This window comes from Thunnus maccoyii, chromosome 2, assembly GCF_910596095.1.
Source record: "Thunnus maccoyii chromosome 2, fThuMac1.1, whole genome shotgun sequence".
Classification (NCBI taxonomy): domain Eukaryota; kingdom Metazoa; phylum Chordata; class Actinopteri; order Scombriformes; family Scombridae; genus Thunnus; species Thunnus maccoyii.
In genome coordinates this window covers 18,611,711-18,635,545 of record NC_056534.1, presented here as the reverse complement: position 1 = coordinate 18,635,545, position 23,835 = coordinate 18,611,711, and the positions used below count along the sequence as shown (strand labels likewise).

At 40.1% G+C, this 23,835-nt stretch overlaps 1 protein-coding gene across 5 annotated transcripts in view; it reads right to left on the bottom strand.

Moving 5' to 3' along the window:
• dlc1 (DLC1 Rho GTPase activating protein) overlaps nt 1–23,603 on the bottom strand; it is an 89,710-nt gene extending 66,107 nt beyond the window's left edge. The window contains exons 1-6 of one of the 5 annotated variants that reach the window (XM_042389023.1): nt 23,464–23,603; nt 22,845–22,975; nt 22,446–22,571; nt 12,929–14,928; nt 8,262–8,396; nt 7,903–8,016 (exon numbers count right to left, since the gene is read on the bottom strand). In XM_042389023.1, coding sequence (XP_042244957.1) covers nt 7,903–8,016; nt 8,262–8,396; nt 12,929–14,863 — 2,184 coding nt within the window. In that variant the 5' untranslated portion in view covers nt 14,864–14,928; nt 22,446–22,571; nt 22,845–22,975; nt 23,464–23,603. Of the gene's footprint in view, nt 1–7,902; nt 8,017–8,261; nt 8,397–12,928; nt 14,929–16,061; nt 16,695–22,445; nt 22,572–22,844; nt 22,976–23,463 lie in introns of those variants that run through there. The other 4 variants (XM_042389017.1, XM_042389045.1, XM_042389030.1 and 1 more) reach the window with 4 other exon arrangements.
• Nucleotides 23,604–23,835: the final 232 nt, after the last annotated feature.

Genomic DNA, 23,835 nt, shown 5'->3' with positions numbered 1-23,835 from the left:
CAGTATGTATTGACATATTGTAAAACGACCAGGGGAATTCCATTACATGAATGGGTGCACATTCAGTCTTTAGCTGTTGTAGGAGGTTAATGATTTTACAGTACATACTGTGCATCACTCATACACATACACTCTCAGACTGCCAGCTGAGGTCTTGTTCTCTCATTCAACCTTGAGTCATGGGAAATGCTCTGTATTGGGTGAAAGAGAGTGAGAGAAGTGGATATGCACACACACAGACACATTTGCCTTTGTTTACAAAAGTAAGCCAAAGCAACAAGCTTCTGGTTTAAGGCAGTGTCTAGTAGGATTTAGTGCTGGGCTCCTGGAGCATAGACTGTGAACTGTTGACTGGCCCTTGGAATCCATGACCGGATGAGACAATAACATTTAATTTGTCTGACAATAAGACTCTTCCTCCCATAAGGCAAACTAACTAGTCATCACTAAACTTCACTTTTTAGGCCGCATTCAGACAAAGTCCAGCAATATGTGAAAAATAGCAGCCCTCCCATTCATTTGAATGGGGGCAGTGTGTTTACGATGCAGGGGTGGGGAGCGCATAGGGCTCAGCAAAAAAACACAGCGGTCGTCCTGCAAAAAAGTTGAACCAGGTTCAACTTTTGCTGGAATGCAATGTGATGTCATCCGACAAGGTGCTACATTGGCCAATCACGTAAATAAGTGATCAGACTGAAGACACCCATGTATACCATGGTGCATTGCCAGATTGGACTGAATGCAGCCTTTGAGTTGTTCACACAGGTAGCTTATCTTACTACTCTGTGGGTAAATGGAAATGTCTGTAGAAACAAAATCTAGACAAAATATCAGATATTTCATGAATGAGGCCATGTGGTTCTAATTGTGTACTCCAAAACATTTATTGATTCTGTGTTTCTATCTTTGAATCATTTTAAGTGAAACACCTGGAATAAATTAAACAAAGGACAATTCCCTTAATGACTCCAATGTGAGAACCCTGCTTACGTTGCTAACTATTTCCTATCATTGGAAGAACATGAGATTACATGTTAGGGCTGAGCAGTATATTGTTTCAGCCTTGACACTGCAATCTTCACATGTGCAATAGTCACACGGCAACAGTTGCAATATAATAGGTTACTGTAAATGAGGCCCTCCATGGTACACTGTATACACCCTGTTACTGCTTGATGGGAAATTGAAACTAGTTCACTTTTTTTAAACAGATCTTGAAGACAAACACTGTAGTTCATCTGCTAAACAACATAATTTGGCCTAGTTTAATTACATTTTGGTTACTGATTTCACACACTCTGCCTGTATGGTCAATGACTCATCACAATAAGTCACAGCAGACTAGTTCATTTAGCAAAGAGGAAATAACAAACTAACAAGTTTGATAGTACTGAGTCGATTTTTGCATCCTATTTGATGTGTGATAAAGAGAAAAATCAGGCACTCTATAATATTTCTAAAAAGCAATGTAGAACAATAAAATTACAACAAATATCTACACTATTTTCAGAATACATTTATGTCACTCTTCCCTCTCTACATAATTGTTTAATCCAGATAGAGGAGAACAGTATCACACACAAACATATCTACAGACACACATTGACTGACTCATCGAGATGTTTTTTAAAATCATTTTTCTAGCCTCAGAAAAAGTTGAAAAGATTTGGTCAAAAAGTTTGGAAACTGGTGATAAAAACATGTTGAACTGTTTTATTCACATCATTCTGAATAAGAGACAAAATGTGTCACCTGTTCCCACTCACTGGGTTGAATTTGTGGCTTATGGAGCAGCGTTAATAGGGATAAGCCTTATGATCCCAACTGCACTAACAATGCTAGCCCGCGGATTAGCCGCTGACATTTTTGGGAGAAAGCAGAGAGTGGGTTAACAACACAGAGGGATTAGACTGTCCTCAGTAGAAGACTATGGTGGCCTCATAGCAGCCCTGTGGCAGACATACAGCTTACTGACTTACCAGAAGGACCAGTGGGCGAGACATTGCTGGGTCATAATTTTGTAACATTTAGTGAACACTCTTGACTTTAGAGGGCAATGCATTTCGCTAAACTAGGTCAGCAGAGCACTGAATTCTGGGTAACCTATCTGTAAACAGACTTTGAGCACAGATACAGTTTCAAAAGTCGCAGTAAGATACTTAGCTTTAAATGAAACACAAACATGTTTAATAAGTATGCCCTCTTCAATCCTTAGACACCAAAACTGAGGGCAAAGATGATTAATTGAGTGAGAAGCTCAGGTGTATATTGGCTGAGTTAATTAACTAGCTGAGGCAAATATCAATGGAAACACATTCAAAACAAATATGTGAACACACACTCAAGTCAAATATCCCAATTAAAACCCTGAACCACAAGCCTGCATAAGTGTTGCCTAAATTGCACCTGGTTTTACAGTGCATTCCTGTGTACATGTTTCAGCATCTATGAATTTGTGTGTGTGTATTTGTGCGTGTGTGTGTCTGAGAGAGCGTTCAGTTTGTTCGTTCTGTGATTTATGGCGGTTCATTATCAGCAGGCTGCAGGGGTGTTTCCAGATGCCTGCATTTTCCAGTCATCCATAAGATTTACTGTCAACAAGTACCATCATCCTACAACTATTCCTTGTGCTTTTTACTGTCTCCTTTATGTAATGTATATGCGTTTCGCTTCATTGACTCAGTGAGTGCTTTTGACACTACCGACTAGTATTTATTAGCAACAAACACACCAGAATGATGCCTTCACATTGGTTGAAAAAGTATGATTCATTTTAGCAAAAAAATACAAAAGCCAAGTACCAAAAACCATACGGAGACAATAAATCAAATCGGTGGTTAAGCTGATGTGATTTAAGCATCAAGCCACAGTTGTTGTCATAAAAAACAAACACAGTGAGAGGTGCCATTGACGCAGGGCTGTAATCACAGAGATTTATGTGATATCTGACTTAAAAAGAACACTCATTCTGTGAAATAATTAAGCGTATTATAATCTAAATCCATTTTGCTAAAATATTGAGTATGTAGACTGAGTCAGGCTGATACATGTGGACTATTTCAATAAATGTCATAACGGCATGTTCTAGCTGTTTGCTCTGCTTTGTTTGGATTTTTTTCTCTGACAAAACACTGCCAACTGCAAAAAAAAAGAGAAATGTATTTATTCTGTATATCCTTTTCTCTCCTGTTCTTGGAGTGCTTTATGCAATGGCTATAGCCTTGAATCGACAGGAAAAACAAGATTTCCTTGTGGGGGTTGAGGAGAAGTTCATTTTCCACATCCTGTTCCAAACACAAGCCTTTTCTTTTTTCTTGCCTTTTTTTTTTTTTAAAACCACAGCAGGTCTGTGTTTGTCTCCTTGTTACAGCTGTGCTCAGCAGAGGAGTGACCTTGGGGACAATGACACCACACAAAGCAGCTGGAGTGGCCTTGACCAGAGCAACTACTGGCACCCATTTCCAGACTGAATGGCGGTTGATTTCATACTTCCCTGACTCATTATGGCCAACTACAGTCTTTAAGCCAAACATGTGGGTGGAGTGTAGGCAAACATAATTATGCCTGCTGCACATGGTGTTGACTATTGACCAAGGACAGGCATGAGAGGGGGAGTGGGAGCAAATGCAGAGATAAATCAAAAGCAGTGAAAGTTGTGTCTTTTATCTGAGTGGTACATTGAGAAGGTGTGGTTGGGATAAAGGATGTTTGGGGACTGCGAGGCTTCCAAACCGGAACCAAGAGGAAGGACAGAGCAGAGATCTGCTAGTGACCTTAGCACGCAAACCACAGCACTTCTATTGTCCGCTGAACCACAGACAGATAAAGAGCTATGTACATACATAACCTAGTGACAGGGAATAAAGTCTTTTGTCATTCTAAAATTAAAATATCTCTCAATAATTCATCTCCCAAAAATGAAAACATTAAATCCAGACATGGAAGCTCCAGAGAATGGAAATCTGGTACAAAACCACCAAAGGAGATGACAGAAGTCATGTTTGGAGCGCTGTTGCCTCGGAGACAGAATACAGATCCAAACATGGGGTCAAAGGTTGACCTGTTATGGAATGTTTACCAAAGACAGAGAGGATGAGGGGCTGGTGTAGGCCTGTCACTATATGCATGACATGTAAAACACCCCTGTGCTAAATTTAACAGACAGCCATGGTCTGTGCCTTGTTCAGTAGCAGAGGTCTTCAGGGGATTCTGAGTATGTCTTGCTGGTGGGAAAGCTCAGCGCTGAAGGTGACTGATATGTTGTTTCCGACTGTAACATTCAGAGGAAGGTGGTCAGGGGTCAGCAGCCTCCACCCGCCTCTGTGGCTTGGCACATCCTCTGCAGCCACAGAGCTCTAAAAATAGAGTCACATAACAAATGGCTCTCTCAGCACGCATAACTGGAATTTGTCAATAAAGATTACACTTATAAAGCCAAATTAATGACTGCTAATACTGGTATGACAAGAAATTATAGTAATTCTTCAAAAATTAATAACAACATCACTAGATAATTTCACTAAAGTTAATACTACTCGGGATAGAAAATGACACCAAAGAAGGACATACTATGCAGTCAAATCAATAGTATATCAGATTGTAAACCAAATAAAACCCACCTGTTGCAAAACAACAATGCAAGCAAAACATCATTGCAAGACACCTGCTCCACTAAGCAAGTAACAGAAACCTGCCAACAAAAACACTCTGGGCAAAGAATAGCAGTTCCACCATGAGAAAAAAACACCTGCTGTGGCACAACATCCGCTAGATGTTAGCCCCACATTCGATGCAAGAATAACAGCCACCTGCTGAAGGCTAACAATAGCCACCAGCTATGCTAGTAAGGCCAAAAATCTATTCACTTGAACCCCATGCCTTATCCATAACAGCAAGTAAATGATATTGTACATGCCAAGTGAATGTGCCACTCATCACAAATGTACACAGCCACATACCACCACTTCACATTTATCATGGTTACATAAAAGGCAGAACAGCACGAGTGTGTGCTTCGGACAATCACACTGAAGTGTTACACCGAGTGCCAGGAGGTGTCAGGGGGACAGTAATAACACAAACACCAGTTATCCCTTGCATAATCCAACACATGATGGAAGGAATGCAAATACAGATTGATAAACACGGAACAATTCACACAGACTCTACAAACCTAAACACAAATGTACCCATAAACACACACAGTCTATTTTCCATTAAAAGGTGTAAAATGAACAAACACCTAAAATGCATTGATCCCAGTGTATCTCATCTCGGTGAACCCCTCACTGACCTTTTGCATGGTGCTGTTTATTTCAGCACTTTATGTGCAGAATCAAGGTTGTTTTGTAATATGGTGACATACTACTCCCTGTAGCTTAACTTCTGGGACTTGTCATAAATTACAGGAGTGTGTACCTGTACAGTAGCCATTTCTGCATTGATGTTTAAGGGTCGCATTCACCATTAGATTGCTTAAAAGATACATGTGGTGTAAATTGTATAAATCTGCAAATCTTCTTACTAAGATTGATGCAAACACATGCTCAAGGTAACCTATGCAAATGTTAGTGAAAATGCTATGTAGCACAGAGCCATCGATTTATTATCTGGCATTTTTCTCATTTTAATAGAGTTTTTTTGCCTTTGCCTTTGCCAGGACTTTGGCTGTTAAAACATTTTTGAACATATACAGTACAAGGTTTGTTTTAAGTCTATGATTTGATTGTTTGGGTGTGTCTATTCACTGCATATGAGGTAAACAAAGTAAAAGGAAAACCTTACAATTTAATATAATCCAAAACCCCTAAAATAAATCCTTTAGTTCTGTTGTCTGTAATGTTCAGCCTTTGTTGACACTGTGTCAGAGAGGTGTTGGCAGCGTTATCATTGAGACCATAGTTTGTGGTGGTGTATTTGTTGAATTGAAAGCAGTTCTGGTGATTCAGACACCCTTTGTTTAATTTCTACAAAAGTTGTAAAGGGAACAGTGTAATAGCTAATACTAGGAGAAAGAATCCAGTTAATTCCCATTATAACATGAGATTGCACTCACATCAAAGTCTAACAAAGATTAGACTTTTGCCTCTGGGAAGATTTTATGTTAAAATGCTACATGACCCTACATACCTTCCCTGTTATTTAGAACTGAGTAGTATTTGTATACAGTAACTAAAGCTAGTAATAGTAATTATACTGTACTTGAATAATCTATGATGTGTGCTGTATTTTTAATATCAGCTTATTATCTTGTAAAACACAACAGTCACGTCCGGTTGAATTCAAGCTTAACCTCAACCCTGGCTCTCCTTCACATCTGCCTTATGTTTACATCATTTAAAGGATTTGTATTGTCTAGCTAAAAAGATTAAGTGGGCGTCACAACACTTTAAGTCTGAAAGGACACAACAGTTCCCTACAACTATTAACTACTGAGAATCCCCTTCATGAAGTCATCATCTCTTTGGCCTCAATCAATCACCCCACAGGGCCTCCACTGTAAAAAGCCTCCTATTAGGTGCAGTGAAAGCACTGTTTACCCAAGCTTAGTGAGTTACCTTGGGTTACTTTAGGAGTGGAGGTTGTAGAAACAGTTGCCCAAAGAAATAATACATCATGCATCACAGAGTATGTTGCTCTGTGTCTCTTAAATTAACCTACACATGAGAAGGGATATCGCCTTCCTTTAAAAAGTTGTGACGTGCAAGAAAAAGCAATGTGAACCAGGAATTGCGACAGATAACACAGGAATGTGAGATGTCCTTTTTGTCAAGGAATTCCAACGTTTCCACAAGTTGCAATGTTTTGTTCTACAGGGCTATTTTTCAACAGAAACATCCTGTTCATTTGGGTTTTCCTATTGTGTATCACTACATCACAAGATGAAGGTCCAAACCAACATTTTTTTACATTTCTATTCCAACAAACCGTAACTTGTAAAAGCTTGCTTGAGTGCTCAGTCTGCTGGCTACTGGCCTTGTTCACATTGCTCTCAATCTGAAGGCAATGGCAATGCAAGGCTGACAAAGTCATTAAGTGAGCAAGCAAGGGGTTTGAAGAGGCATGTTTCACTTGAAGCGTGTCCCCCCTGCCCCCCCCCATCCTGGCTTTTCACCTCCCAGACCCCCCTTCTGACCCCTTTGTTGGGGCGAATGGGTCTAGAGCTCTGGAACCAGCTAATTATAGAGTTTTAACGTCTGCTTGGCTAAACCCTAAGTGCTGGGGGACATTCCTACAATTGGGAGATTCACTTCAACTATGTGTGTGTGTGTGTGTGTGTGTGTGTGTGCCCTCTCTGTATGCTGCTTTTATTTAAACTTCTGTACAACTATTTCCCAAGAGAAAAAAAAAATCTCTTATACAGGACACATAAAAAGCTGTTTCACAGTAGCTATATGCACAGCAGAAAATAATGCAATCATGGACTGACAAGAAAAAACAGCCACAACAATGTACAATCAATGTCAATGTTTCTTATGTTTCTCAAAATCATACAAATTGATTTTGGAAATCTAGTTTCAGCACTGTTCTTAAGCTGCGTAATTTCTTTGGGTCTGTTTGGAAATCTGTAAATATTGTAAGAATTACCTCCACACTCTAAACACATAAACGTGACTGTTTTGGTTTACATAAAGTTCAAAATTGAAAAGTGAAGGAAATGAAGCCCAAAAGGAAGTAAAGACTGATGGTGAGAAATGATAGTGGTAAATTGCATCTGTGTCTAAAGGGTCTCTTAATTGGTCTCTAAACAACTCATGCTGTTGTTATTTTGGCATGAAAAGTTTCTAAACTCTCACCCTATATTCTAGAAATGCAGTCTTTACATACAGTATGCCAATGTCTCACTTCATGCCTTGCTGTGATATAGATGTATGATGGTATGATACAGAGCTCCTGACTTACCCCACTCTTAGGTTTTGCCCCAAGGGCTGGTGTAGGTCCCGAGGTGGAGGAGGCAGGAACATGTGGAAGTGGAGGGTTTTGTGATGCTGCTGGCACAGATCCTAAATCAAACTCCTGCACAAGTAAAAGACAAATGTGACAATGTAAGCTTTCATTGTTGTGCAAAGAGCAGTGTTTTCCTTAGTTCATCAGTAGATGAATGTCTATAGACATTGCTATGCTTCATAAAGATTACTGTATGAATGAATGGATCTGGATCCACTGTGTGCAATATTCATTTAAACCTGCTATAACAGAAACTGTTTGAAATGCAGTACAGACTGAAGCCAAATCCAGCAAGGTAACATGCAGGTGAGTACCAGGAATTGTCGTCGATGGAGGTTGGGTTTGTTGTCCATAGAAGAGGTGACACTGAGGGCATTCTCAATTTCCTGGTCCAACTGGTCCAACTTCATCAGCAGCAAAACCATTGAGTCCAGACGAGCATGCTCACGCTGAACAAAGAGAGAAATCAGTGATGGAAAATATAGTCATTGCATAAAGTAGTTAGGCAAACTATTAGCATGTTACTTGTGGTCCTAAAAATGAATAATGCAGATCAGTGTGACAGGATTGTTTCTTATTGAAACAAGTGGGCAGCGTATAATCAATATAGTTTGATTCACTATAGAAAAAAACAGAGGACCCAGACTAAACAGTTGGCATGGAAGAAGGGCTGCAACGAAGAAACATTTTCATTATTGATTAATCTGCTGATTATTTTCTCAATTACTTGATTAATTGTTTAGTCTATGAATTGTCAGAAAATTGAAATGTCATACTTTGTCCAACCAATAGTTCAAAACTCAAAGATATGCAGTTCAGTCATATGTCACAGAAAAGTGTATATATTGACTTATATTGATTGAAAATATATATTGACTATATTAAAAATACCAATAAAAATAATATTTGTAACTGTCAATTATATCAAATATACAATTAATACTTATTTGTGACGTCTATTAATCAGTTCTGTTCCATCTCTAAACTTTGGCTCTTGGCCTTTTATGCTAAAAGATTTGAGGAACTCTGCTCTATTCTGTTAACCATGTTCGTCCATCTTTCCCTGCTCCTTACTTCTCTTTTCTCTTCCTGTCCAACTGCTGGTGATAACTCTTAATCTGACACTTTCACCCTCTGCTCTTCTGTATCCTTCTCCTTTCTGCTCTTCCTCTCTGCTGTTGTATCAACTCTGGTCCATTTTAAGATTTGTGCTTTATAAATAAATCTTTGCTTACTTAATTACTTACTTACTTAAAATATTTGCCCCTTAGTCCTCTAATTTGCACTGTTCAGTGAGCCATTCTAACACTGTGATAACAAGTCACACACTGACCTCAGGTGGCGTGTCTCCAGTAAGACAAGCTAGATGACGTGCAATCTATCCCGCCCTCACACTGCCTACCACTCTGTCATTCTCTGCTACCCCTCCATCCTGTTTTGTTTGATATAAGCCCTTGTTAGAAGTTCAAAAACTTGTAAAATCCCTCCCTGCAATTCTTGTCACAGTATTTGTTTTCATTTCCTTTCGCCTGTCTCTTATCCTGGCTCTGAGTCTGAGCTTCTTTCCCAAGAAGAACCCCAAGAAATGACATCACACGGTTTGTTCATTAGTCCCAAACAAACCTTGTTACAATCTCCCCCTAACAGGCCCTGTTCAACCCTTTATGAGGGTGAGCTCACAAGACACACAACCACTGTGATTGTATGTTTGTGCAAAGGTACAGAGGCATGTTAACATATGAATGTGAGCCTGGTTTTCATGTGCTGCATCTGTTCATAGGTGTGATACAATAAAAATAAATCTCACAGAGTTATGCAGGATGAATTAAGTACTTTGTAAATATCATAAACACATCCTGTGAAGTGGCTGATGTGGCTTGATCTTGTTTGAGTTAACTTTACAATGGGTGTGTGTGAATGACAACATTCATATGAACTGTGTTGTGACTAATGCTAATGTGTGTGGGGTTGACAGGCTTATGGACCCTCGATAGAATCTGCATCACGATAAACAGGCTGCGGCTCCAGCCCTGCGCCTGGCTCCCAACTCTGTCCCTAATAACGTCTTATGACTTGCGCTTACATTTATTTTCCAGTTAGTGCCCAATTACCCTGTCAAAAGCAGTTCCTATTGGGTTTGCTGAGCGAGCAAATAGACATTGAGGGCCATGTGTGTCATGGAAACGTGTCTCAGATTGATGCATTCGTTGGCATTCCTAGCTAGTGGTAGTGCACATTGCTACGTTGCATCTCCTTGGCAAAGTATCACAATGAATCATTGTGTAGTGGTAAAACAATGACATCTTTACGAGGCCTCACTGAATGAACAAAAGCATCTGACTGGAGATGGCAATAACAACCACAAAACAGCAGAGTAAAAAACAAGTGTAGTGCAATGTCAGGCGCCTCAGAGAGGCAATGTTTTTTAGGGGCATTCTGGTGGTTTGGGTGCTCTCAGAAGGTTTCTTTTCTCTCTTTCCCATCTTTTGAGGTTTCTGTTACATTCCTCTCCACTTCCTGTTTTTTGAGATGGGAGACAGTTCCCACACTGTTTGAACTCCTAGACCCCTCCTTCCCCTTTCCTTGCTCTCTTTTTCAAACCCCCTTGTACACCCGGTGGCCTTCATCCCATTTCTCAGACCTGTCCATTGAACTGAGGGTCTCTTTCTCTGCTGAGCTGAACATGGCGTGCAAATAATTATACATCATACTACTGCACATACCTGCTGTTTCATGCAAGCAATCTATCAATTAGCCATGACGAGCATGATTTCATTAATAAAATGAGGACAGAAAGGCAGAAAGAAAGATAGGGAGCAATGAGACAGTGATGTTGCCAAATTGTCTGCTGTCAGATAAACGACTGTTGAGCCAGTTTGGCCCTGAGGTCAGGATAAGGGTTTGTTGCTAAAACAAATAAACAGTAACAAAGCTCAATATCAGGTTAATCTCAAGCCATTATGCAAACCAGATGGGTTCATTTTACAAACTGAATCTGCAACAACAGCATGGTCCACAGGGAACATAATCATGCTTTGTACATCTTATCAGAGATAATTCCAGGCTGCTGTTGCCATTGTCCACTAAGAGATAGTAAAATCAGTTTTGTAATTTTCTTGATATTCAAGAGCTTCTTCTCCTTTTTCTGTATACTAAATACTGTACGTTACCTCTCTTGGGGATGATGATGCTAATTTCCACAGCTTAATTTCTTTTTTGTCATTATGACCTCCCTTAAAGCAGATTCTCTGAGTAAACTGGCTACATACAGTATACACCCCATGGTGAAAACCCTCAAAGAGGAGGCAAGCCATTACCATATGGTGGATGGATTGCCTTGGCGCCTTCCATTTTTATGGCTGAACTCCTCTTTTCAAGCTCCAGGAGCCAGTTTTTTTCGGTATTTAATCCAAAGATTTAAAGTCATCCAAAGATTGAAACTGGAGCCAGTGGTAATAAACGTGGCACTGGTTTTCCATATCCCAACACTAGACTGTGAGCTCTCGTTTTTGGCAGCTGACGGGGTGACGTCAACCTTGCTCATGACTAACAGGACCTCCAAAGTTTCTGTGCAAACAAGGAATTTTTGATAAAATAATGGAATGATAATATGCGGAATTACACAGCTACAGATACAACCAGAGTTTCAAGCAAACACTATGACTGGTCACATATGTTACTCACCCAGCATCATAGCTGATTCTAGGCTTTCAATTCAAGGTTGTTTTACTGTTTTTTCCAAAGGAGGTTGCGGTAGTCTGTATTAGCAACTACATGACATCACAAACCATCTGTTTAGATACAGTACATACAGAGCTAAGTTAAAAGCACAGTCTACAACTGAGCATGACAATACCACACATCATCACAAATTCAGCATATTGTTAAATTATATAAACTATCAGCATCAAAACAGCCTGCAGCTGACAGACCAACAAGCCAATATTATCTGTCATGTTGCACGCTTGAGTGTAGCACAATGTGTGTGATATCTTACCACAGGAATGCATCAACCTCAGAAAATAACTGATTATCCTGTTTACTTTATACAAGAAAAATATTAACATAACTAAACCTAGATGTGTACAGCCAGGCATTTTAAAGGTAATTGTTTTTTTATGAAAGAGTACAAATTTCTGTTTTTCTATCTGACATGGCCCCTCTGTAAAATTGCCGATGTGCAGCACATATGAGCCAAAATGAACACATTTTTATAACTAGTATGCAAAGACACAACTTTTAACTTTGGGTTTTCATACTACACTGTAAGAGTTGCTGTTTACAAGCAGATGACTGTCTTCAACCAGAACATATCACAAGAATTTAACTCTCAACAATATGGTACTTGTCTAAACAACATGCCTGCTTAATGCGTCCTGCGTTGTAAATAATGAATTTCTTGTTGTCATACCAAAAGGGCCAACACAGCAACTACTAATGGTGAATAAATACTGTGTCAGTTCTCTAGTCTTTACTTTGTTCCAGTGAGGCTAAATTCATGAACTGCTATTAAGTTTTTTGGCACTTTACTGTACCTAACAAGCATGTTGGCTAGTAGTGTGTAAATAGCAGAGCATAGAAGTTTGCTGGAGAAAGCAGTTTAAAGCCTTTCACCCAAGAGATTAGTTGAGCTTTCAAACCCCTCTACATTCATAGTCTCCATGCCCTTATAGGACCTTGTTTTGCAATGAGCGGTTGAGAAAGAGTAAAACATTTCACAGATCCCCCCACTCACAGATCTGTAAGCATGTGAGAGTGAAGTCATTGTTTTCCAAGACGCTTGCCAGAGTGTGGGACAAAAATTATTTGTAGGCCGTTTATGCCCAGTATGTGTCGGTTTATTTTTAAAAAGGACTTCATTTAAGGTGCTGAAGTGCCAGTACCACAATAACAATACAGAAACAAAGACAAAACTAATCTAAACTAATATTAATTATATCATACTGAATCCCTTCTACAACTATATCATATAAGGCCTTACCTTTCTCATGCGCACTTGCACCACGTTGTCCTCTTTCTTATCTCCAGGCTCACTCATCCCATCTAAAACAGGACTGGAAAGGTGTGTGTCACTGTAAATAACTGTCTGTGCTGGCTCATCCGTCTCCTCCATTCTGGAGACTGTGGTTCCTGGCCTGTGGTGTTCGCTCTGACCATCTGCCACCTCAGAGGCAGGTGACTCACTGAAGTAACAACCAGAGGCTTGGTTGCCATGGAGTCCCTCTAGTGAGAGCTCATCACTGACCTCTGCAGAGCATGGCAGCGGGTTTTCGGCATGCTGTTCAGTAGCTGCATGTTTATCATCCATATGGGAGTGAACAGCTGGATTTTGGGTGACAGCTGAGGCAATGTTCTTTTGAGGAGCCTGTACAGGGGTGTCACGTGCCTCAACATGGCTAACCTCTGGGATAGTGTCCAGCTTTGAGCAGCTATTTTCTAACTGATGAGATACAGTTTGGTCTTCATAAACAGCTAAGTCCTTGGACACTGAGGCTTCATCAGTGTTTTCAGTTAGTTGACTTACAGAAGCTGTTGTTTCCAAATACGGGTGTGCACACTGAATAGTGTTTGTCTGTGTGGGGTCTCCTTCAGCATCTGGTTGTTCAGACACCTTGCTGCAACACTGTCCTTTTACACAAATATCAGATGATACAATTGGCCCATACCTGACTTCTGCCGGTTTCTCGCTGCTTTCTGCTTGTGTACTTTCCTCTCCCTGAGGCCCGTTCATTGCTGTCATTTCAACATCATGCTGTTCCAACAATGTCTGGTAGGATATTTCACAACCAGGAGCCTGATCCAATACTCCAGCGCAGTCATGATGATCCTGCTCTCCTCCTTGAATGTCTCTTGAGGGATGTTTAAGTCCTGTATTTTCATTTAGTGTTTCTAGGTCATTTAATCCATCCAGCTTGTCAGCAGAATCTGAGCTCCAGCTTTCAGTTATCCCGCTGTCACATTCTCCGTCTACCACTAAAGTCACAACTGCTTCCACAGTTTTCTTAGCCTGTGACATGACATCACCACCCTCCATCATATTAACTGAACTGTGTAGCACGCCAACAGGTAAGGTTACATTTGCACAAGCATGGCCAGAGGTGGAAATCTTCTCTTCCTCAACATCTGGGAGGTCAGTCTGAGGTTCGAGTTCTGCAGCAGAGGACCGCTTTTGTGCGGCCTCAGAGATTTCAGGAGGTCTGCTGTAACCCTCTGTCTGGCTCTCCTTTGTTTCCTGACAATTTGGAAGTTTGCCAGGCTGTTCAGCAGCACATTCAGACAGTGGAGGCCTATTGTTTGAAGAGATAGAGATGCATTGTTGCTCTTCATGAGAGATATGTGGATTTTTAAAGACATTATCGTCATCGCAGACATCGTGACTCTGGCTACTCTCTGTGCCAACCTCACCTTCACCATTGATAGTTTTCTCACTATGACTGCTACTATCAGTTGCACAAAAAATATTTGCACTAGACCTTCCACTGTTTGAGTTACAGTGAAACTCCTCAGAATTCCCACTGCTTGCGGTTTGGAGATTCTCTGATTCAGAGCTCCTTTGGGGAATGTCAACATCCACCAACACATGAGAGTCATGAACTATCTCCTCCTGCAAATCCAGTGGAACTTTTCTATTGCTTTCCATTAGCTTCAAATGCTCAGACTGATCATCATCCTGCACAGCAGAGGCGGTCACATCCCGTGTCTGAGCCACGTCATCTGTTGACAGTTGGTGGCAGCCCTCTGGCATGGAGGCACACCTTGTTCGTCTACCTTGTTTGGAAGCCCCTGAACCCATCCAAGGCCCCTCACTGTCAACCCCATGACAGCAGACCAGATCCAGATCATCATAGCTGTACTGTAATCCTGATGGGTGAGTCACATGCTCCTCCCAACTTCTTTTCCGTATGGCTACTGGCATGGTGGACAGCCAGTGCTATCCCATAGGGCTGCGTTTGAATCCAGGCGAAAAACGGAGAACCAGATCTGCAATTGAGAAGAGGAATGGGGATAAGAAACAGCCAGTGATCCCAGGTCATGAGTTTTCAGTAACTGAATGCAGATGAGAATATGTTAAATAATGTTTCCCTTTTAAAGTAAACAGCTATGGAGCTGTGAGTGGAAGTTCAAGAGGGGCGTTACATTCAACTCTCTAGAAAGTATAAACGCTGATTGAAGATGACAGGATCCCCAGTTATGCTAATCTTACATGGGAAACTAATAACTTTTCAAGCAAGACATATTAAAATTTCATATTATAACATGCTTACTACACCAGAGGACCTTGATCTAGAACTGTTGTTTTTGCCTCAAGCGTTAAGCAATGCAGTCTGCATTCCAAAATATTAAGATAATCAGCTAAATAAATGTAGATGTCCCATGTTTACTTTTAAACGTCTTTACAAAGTGAACTGTGACCAAACCAGTTTGCCAAATTTACACCACAAACCCTCAGTACACATTGGACTTTAACTGTTAAACAAGTCTGAAATATTGAGGGTGTTTGTTAACTGTCATTCTGTAAATACCCATGCACCCACAAAAATGAGTTATTTAAAGGAAACAAAAATTTAATTTGGCCGTCAATGACAGCCAGTGCCCTAGAACAGCTGGTTCTCCGCAATCCAACATTGTCATAATACTTACTGTGTGTCCTATCACATAAATCAAACCAAGTTGTAGTGCATTATCCAGCTTTATACTGTGCTCTGTTTTTTCCGTTGTTTTGGGTCAGAATGTACAGAAGTAAAAGAAACACAAGGTTTCAATGAGCAAGATGTACACCTTTCAAACAGAACATCTGCTATATTAAATAAAACAGAATATAATAGAAGAATTAAGAGATACAGTACAGTTGATAGGACATCTAGAATATGGCTACTGTATCTGTTTGTGACATAAAACTACAGACTTGTTTTTTATAATATAATTTTCCATCATCATTTTTCATATGTAACAAGAGTCAATTGCGAAGAAACACATTTTCAAAAATATTCTAAAATAATCAGTATTTGGCACATTATGTCACTAAGCTGCTTCTTAACACATCCAAAAGTTTCTTAAGCAATAAAGGGATTTTTTTTAAGTTTTAGACATTTGTCTTTTCTCCACGTTCGCACCTTTTGTTTCCTCAGAAGGAGTGCTGGATGGTACAAACTCTCATTGCTACCTTTGCATGAATCTGCGCCCGGTTATTAGTTCAATAAGGAAAGTTACAAAAAATATCCCAAAGCAGTTGCTCCTTCAACTTGCCATTGAACCAACAGCAGAATTGTCACCTCAATATATTTGCAATATTTCATGCTAGAATAACAATGTTTTCTTCCTGTATTTTCTCCAGTGATGACACAGTGTTTTACAGTATAATCCAGTAGCTGTATATTCAGCAATGTAACATCTGGTGATAATCCAACAAGTAGGTTTCAGATCCAGTATTTGCTCTGAGTACAGTTATCCAGAGATATTTCACAAGTTGCATTTTCATTCATCCACTGAGCGCAATCCGTCCACGTTTGGGAAATATGAATCCATCTCTATCCAAGAGACTTGACACACGGTAAGCAGTCTTTACTCAGGGTTTCTGTAAGCCATTTCCTGGACTGCAGTCAGTATCTTCACTGTAAAACAGTCGGAAAGGCAGAGAAGACCCCAAAGCAGGCAGAAAGCCGGGGAGCAGTGAAAAGTCCAAAGACAACTTCCATCTTGATCACATTAGAGTTTTTGCTGACGCTGAATGCCGAGAGTCGGGGTGGTGTAAGAGGGGCTGGGTTTTCTTTCCCCTACTCCACCCCTGCTCTCCTCCGTTCTATCCCTCTCTCATCAGGTCCCCTCCCCGCTGGTTTTGACAGGGAGTCTGAGTCACATCTTAGGAGCCCCATCCCCCGTTCTCACACAGCACACTATAAGCATTTATTCACTCCACCCTCCTTTAATATGCTTTCTCTCCTCACTATTTTAGAAACTTCCTCTCAGGTCCCCTGTTCTCTCAAAACCGCTCTCTTTCCTCTTCTCAGTGGACTTTTTCTTCATTCTTCCTTAGCTTGCTGTTTCACTAAGCTAGGAAAGGCTCCCACCAGTTGGTTTAGATTAGTAACAGACAGGCTGCCTTGTAAGACCTCTGGCTGTGGGCCAAGAGAGATTGCTCTAATGTTTTGGCAGTTATATCTGAGGCATGCTTTTTTTAAAAATTTGTCATCTTGTAACCCTACAAGCATTCTTAACTAAACACACTGGCACTGTTAAAACAACTGCAAAACGAGATATCATTACAGACACTCTTTAATTAAGCATTTTTCAAATATTGTGTGAGCATATCTGGAAAATATAAATCTGACCACTTTTAAAAAGTTATATGACGATGGGGACAGTTTTAAAAGTGCTGTCAACCTGATTTCTTTGTCTTAAAGGAGACCTACGGGTAGAAAAAAATGACCCAAATGCCAGTAATTCATTTCCTAATATAGTCATTTGTCAGAGGCACTTCACAGAAAGAAACGGCAAAGCCAGGGATATTTACACTTGATGTGACTGAGACCATTTAAGACGAATGTTAATCAGTTAATTTGTCTTTGAACTTTTTGATACTTTAAAACAAGCTGAATGTTTTACACATTCTATTTGTGAAGTGTGCCAGTCAAAAAACTCCAGGGCCTCAGCCTCCTGATTTACATTAGCATAAAAAATGCACTTATAAATTAATAACACTGACAATAACACATTTTTCTATATTCTTTTGTGACATCCAAGTACTCCATAAAGTTATGTCGACAAATTCACACAATCCCAAGCACTGACCACATTTTTCAAGACTTTATTCCAGATGGGTCAAATGCTCAAAAAAAAGAGCAATGCATCAAACCAAAAGGGACAATCCAAAAACAAGGGAGAACTGGAATGAAGCCCCCTCCAACAAGTCCTGCAACCCCGGCCTCTAACCTCTGGGTCATCCAGATGTGAGGTGAGGCTCTGGATGAGCCTTTTCTTTGGGGCCTCGCTGGGAAACTGTGCACTGCCGTCAATGTTGGCTCTCCAGAGACACAGATGGTCGTGCACAAGGGGAAGGACTCAAGTTCAACAAGACTGCTCTGTAGCATGTCACATGATGTGGTCTGTGGTTATGCCGAAGTGCAGTGTAACGAAATACAGATCTGGTTGGTCACAGTAGCTTCCATATGGATATGGCTTGTGATTGAAGTGCAGAGGCCGACACAGACCATGACTCAGGCTATCCACTCATTACCTCCTGTGGACATCCAACACGAGCCTATAATTTAAAAAGCTAAGGCCTCCCCCTGCCAATCAGACCATCTTCCACAGCCACAGGGTAACCGGTCTACGTCATAATCTGATCCATCAGTGACATTGTGCAAACACATGTTCAATCAACAACATGTGTGAGCTTAGATCCCAGCAGCAACAATCTGCATGTGTGGTTGTGAGTGAGCTGGAAGAGTAGTGAAGCATTAAACCATTAAATAAAAAGTAGACTAAAAAATGATTCTCTCTCAGAATAACTTGGCACTTGCACTATGACTTCACAAAACTGAAAAACTTAGATGATATGAACACTGAAATATTTTCAGTTGTTTGTGGTCATTTGTGTGGATGTTTGTGGAGTACAGTATATGTTGGAATCTGTGTAAATGACTATGTACTGTATATGAGAGTTATTTCAGAGTATGTGAGTATTTATTTGCCTTTTAAGAGTCAACGTTACAGGCCAGACCCTAAGTCCCACTTCACAGAGGATGAGGATGACTATTCTCACTCATAGGCATGCAGCATCATTGGTCACATGTCTAGAGTGGTCACATATGCATGGTTAAGAAAGACCTATTCATGATTCACCCTATAATCCCCCACTGTTCAATCCCTTGGCTTCTTAAGTGGAGCAGTGAGGGCCCAAAGGAAACAGCCTCACATTCCTCACTGATATAGTTTATTATTGGAAAAATAAGCCAGTCTAAATCATGGGCATTGAAGAACACAGAGTGTTTGCCCATGTAGGAAAAAGTAGGTGATGCTTGTAGAAAAAAAAAAAAACCGTCCCTCCCAGAACTGAGTCATTTTAAGTCTTTGCATATACAAAGAATGCTTTGAGAGGATTTTGTTGCACTCTTTTTAAGGCTTCTTCAAATAACCATTCACTAGTAGTCATATGAAGTTGTAAAATCTCATCCGGGGTTCATTTACACTAAAAAGAAAACAAAACAAAATGCCAGAATCTCATCTGAGGACCTAAAAATAACATCAACAAACCACACCAAGATCCTTGCAATCCTTTCCTGTCACTTGCTATGCCCTGTGGTTAACAACTCCTTCTTAAAAGCCTACAGTCATGTCGGTTTAAATAACTGTGCTTGAGGCCTGAGTGGGATCTTGAGCAATCGCAATATTCTTGAATGAAACATTGTAGATGATGCAGCTCCAGAACATTTAAAAAAACAGCCAAGGCTGTATTGCTGTCTTAATTGAAAAATTATATTTAATCATCCGCTGTTTTTGACGTGCTTTGCTTGTGTGGGTCTAAATACAAGAAGTCGTCGTGGGAGAAACCGAGGGGGCCTTGGCCAGTGATCATGGGTTATAGTGTGACTGTTACCGTGGGAACAGGAAGTTCAAGTTATTGAGGATACAGACCATAACAATCTCCAGGCTAAAATAATCTATCTAATCTTCTTGTGAGAGGGTCTGTGTGTGTATGTGTGTGTTTGTGTGTGTGTGCGTGATACAAGAGAGGACATTATATGTGTGTGTGTGTGTGTGTGTGTGTGTGTGTGTATATGTGTGTGTGTGTGTGTGTGTGTGTGTGTGTGTGTGATTGTGTTCATGCACGTCTGTGTGTATGTATGTGAATGTTGTAGAAAAGTATAATGTTTTGTTTGGTTTATCAAATCAAATGAGACAGTCTTGTATCATCTGGGCCTTATATTATTATGACGACATTGGAAAATACTGTCACACGCTGAGAAACTACCCACAGTGTTCTCTGTGTAGCATCTGGTCTGATCTCATCTGTTTTTTAGTACTCTTCCATGGCTGAAAGGCCAGAATGACCAACAGTGTCACCATGAAGTCATTTGAAAGTCATTTGTCCTACTGGAAAACAAATATAATTTACAGTCATTGTATTTGTGGCGTAAATCCGGCCAATCCTATCAGTGGTGATTATATAACCCATATGAGCAAATATGATTTGTGTAATACAAAACCACCTGAACCATTCACAAGATCGTCATTGTTCAGTAAAGCTTATTATGACCATTATATATTCCAAACACACAATATTGTACTGCACACCAAACACACCAATATCATCTTTATACCCGGGTTACTGGAAAATCCCATTTTTATGTTGCTGCTTATAAACATGATATCCCAATAAGCCCTTATTTTGTTTTTAATGAACCTGAATATACCAACATATAGGTTTATTATAAAGTGAATAATATTGGGTGGTGGAAAAAATCTTCTATTGTAACATTAATATATACAGTATTGATATTGCGATAGAAATATAGTACAATATAATTTTAACTGAAAAACTGTTTATAAATTAATAACAACAGCAAAATGCCAATTAAAATGCCTGAACAATCAATTCACAACAAACAAGATATGTCATGAGATTGATGCAAAAGTCTTGCAAATCCAATATTGCCATAAAGCAGTCCTGCGCAGTTTTTCACAGCATTGTCTACAATAGTCTTTGGCCAGAACCAGAGGTATTAAAGGTTTCACTACATTGGCAGAAACATTATATAAATGTCTGACGATGGACACATTTCTATAATCTCACAGTGTATATCATCACATCTCCAACCCTAACACACCTGTAAACATCATATCTCAAATAAGACATTGAAGATACAATGAAATGGAGACTTCTATTTCCCTAAAACCTGCCACAGTAGTGACCTCATCCTGCACAAGAATGCTTAAACAGAAACTCAAAAACCAAGAAAACCATCAAACAGAAAGAAATCCCACCTCTCTGCCTCTCTGACCAAAACCAAACAGCCTTTCTCTCCTTAACTGATATCCTATTGGTTTGCGGTTTAAACTGTAAGATCCAAACATCCTATTTCAGTAGGAATTACATGCCATTGAGGGAAAAAAAAGATATCTTGTGTTAGAAAAGGATATGTGTTAGTGTCAGGGATCCATTTTTACAGGTAAATGCAGTACTCTGTGTTTTTTTGCTGAGACAGTCTACCAGCATCCCAGACAGACAGTCCCATATGGATCAGGGCACGGCTAGGGGGCAACAACAGCTGTATTCCATTTGTGTACTCAAACACATGCCCCATAACCGTATAACCACAAGCACCTGAGCACATTCTCACAGCCTTTAAATGTGTGCAGGAATGCATATAGCCATACCTACAGATACACACAGAACCCTCATATGTACATTAAATGTGGTAAATATTTCATGGACAAATAACAAACAAGCCCACCATCTAATATAATTAAACTGGTTCAACAAGCAAATGTTTAACTTTGCTTTTGTTTTGGACCTTTTTTAATATCAAAACTCAAATTCAGATTTTCTCTTATTTGGGCCAATTTGAAACTATGGTATTTTTCTTTAACAGTACCACAGGAATGAGAAAGCATTGGACAGCATTTGATTGGACATCATCATGAAAGATGCACTGTTCGCTTTAACAAAGGTCAAATGATTCACAAAGAAGGTATTGAGAGACTAAAAGGTGAGTAATTTATCACCACCCTCCATCCACCCATTCCTGCAACAAAACATTGGTACAACATATTCACATTTTGAATTTCATTACATCCTCCGAAGCTTGACATTTTCTAACAGCTCGACTCCTAAAAGTATCTGCAGACTGAGCCACATAATATTTATCGTCTTGTCCTGTTGTTTATGAGGAATGATTCTTGAGCTTGGACCAGACCTTATGAGGGCCAGGATAGTGACGTACTACATACAGCCTCCCCCCCACCCACCCAGGATTATGCTGAACATATGCTGTGCTGGCATTGACTTTTCCAGTAGGGATCCAGGAAAACGTGTTGTCCTTAGACACCGTTGCCACAGCAGCATCAGCAGGAAATACTTGAGACTAATAATCAGGAGACGAGGGGCCAAGAGTTGTTTCATCATACGATGAAAGACCTCAGAACAGTTATGTTTCCTCTCCATGTTCGTTCGCATTTCTGTGCCATCCTCCCAACATCTGCACTTGTTCTCTCGCATACATTCACAAAGTGTAGTGTTCATCATATTTTCTGGTCCTGCAACATATGCATTTCCTTACTCATAGGCCTATATGCTTTTAATCCATACAAGAAAGAAATTATCAGGTATGAGGGAAACATTAATGTGTTTATGTCTGGAATACAATGTTTTTTTAAAAAAAGGATTATGTAAAAGGTCTAAAGCTGCAGGAATTTTGTCCAGTTAGGGACACATCTTCAAAACTGCTCAGCTGTCCCTTCATAGAGTGAAAAGTGGATTGCCTAAGTTAAATATTTACCTTCCCTTGCAGTGTCTACGCAATGCAATAAGAGCAGGAGGAAAATAAAATGCAAGGCACCTCTTCTTCAGGAAACTGTTTGACATTCCAGCCCACTCAGGAACAGTACAGGTCAGGAAACCGTCACTATGAGGAGAAGAAATGTCTCAAAAAACAGCAGGTAGGGGGGGTGATGCCCCCATGAAAAGATGTGACTTCAAACATCTGAATCTGGTTAGGAGCCTCCAGTGGCAGCGTATTTTAAATAGTATGTCTGACCATCTTCAAGCCTGGTACAAAGAACACAAATTCAGGCTGAAACTGTTGGCCCTTATGAAGAAGACAGAGGTGAAGATGTACAAAGGGGCAGCACTGGACTGTCTCAAACATTTAAAGATGCATTACTGACACAGGATTTACCTGGGAATTCAAATGACTACCTTTCCCTTTGCTTTGACAGCAGCCTCTGTGTCAGCAGACATCCTTTCTCAAGTGTATCTGAGCAAGATGAAGTCCCACAGTCCCCTGGCAGCAGGGCTACCCGGGAGTGTCTGTAAAATCAATAAATTAGCATTTGATGGAAAAAAAAAAGAAGGTTGCAATAACATGACACAGACAGCTGGGGGAGACAAACACTCATATTTGTGAATGTGGGGAGCTGCTGTAGATGGGCAATCATTTGGTATAATAAACATTGAATATTAACTTGTAGCTTGATTGTTTTGAGCGCATTTTAAGCTCACTCGAATGAAAAGACATGCAGAAATGAAACGTTAAGGTAAAAGTGGCATTAGTTGTGTGTTCAGTCTCACTCAAACTCATTGTCCAGCCTCTCCTCTGCCCTCTCAAACTGAAATTAATTTAGCGCTTATTTCTAAGCTCGGTGTGGAGGAAAGGAGCCAACCATTCCCTTAACGTTTCAAAACGTAAACCCCATGATAGGAAATAGCAGACAATTAATAAAACGAGTTTAGGGTGCGACGTTGCTACAAAAAAGTCTCATAACCCAAACATAGACGGTGCCTAAAGCATTACTCACCATGTTCACTTCAGGCATTGCCCGCCGCAGGGTGACAACTCCACTAAATGTTCGTTTTCATAAAGCTTTAGCCGCCTTTTTATGCTTTGATTTTCTGGTCACAACCGTGAATTAAATTCATCAAAAAAAAAAAAAAAAAAAAAAAAATTCGTCATAGCAACAGTTACTTCGTTACTCCAGTAAACGGCGCCAAATTCTACACGTGCATCCAAACTGCAGACCGCTATGCTGCTTTCAGTGCACCTCGTAACTTTGTAAGTCATCCTCTATAGTAAATCTAAGTTAATTACTTAGAGATATTTTTCAACAAAGTGGTCTTATGATCGGGCATAGAATAATTGTGTTGTTATTTGAATAAGCATGTCATTCTTG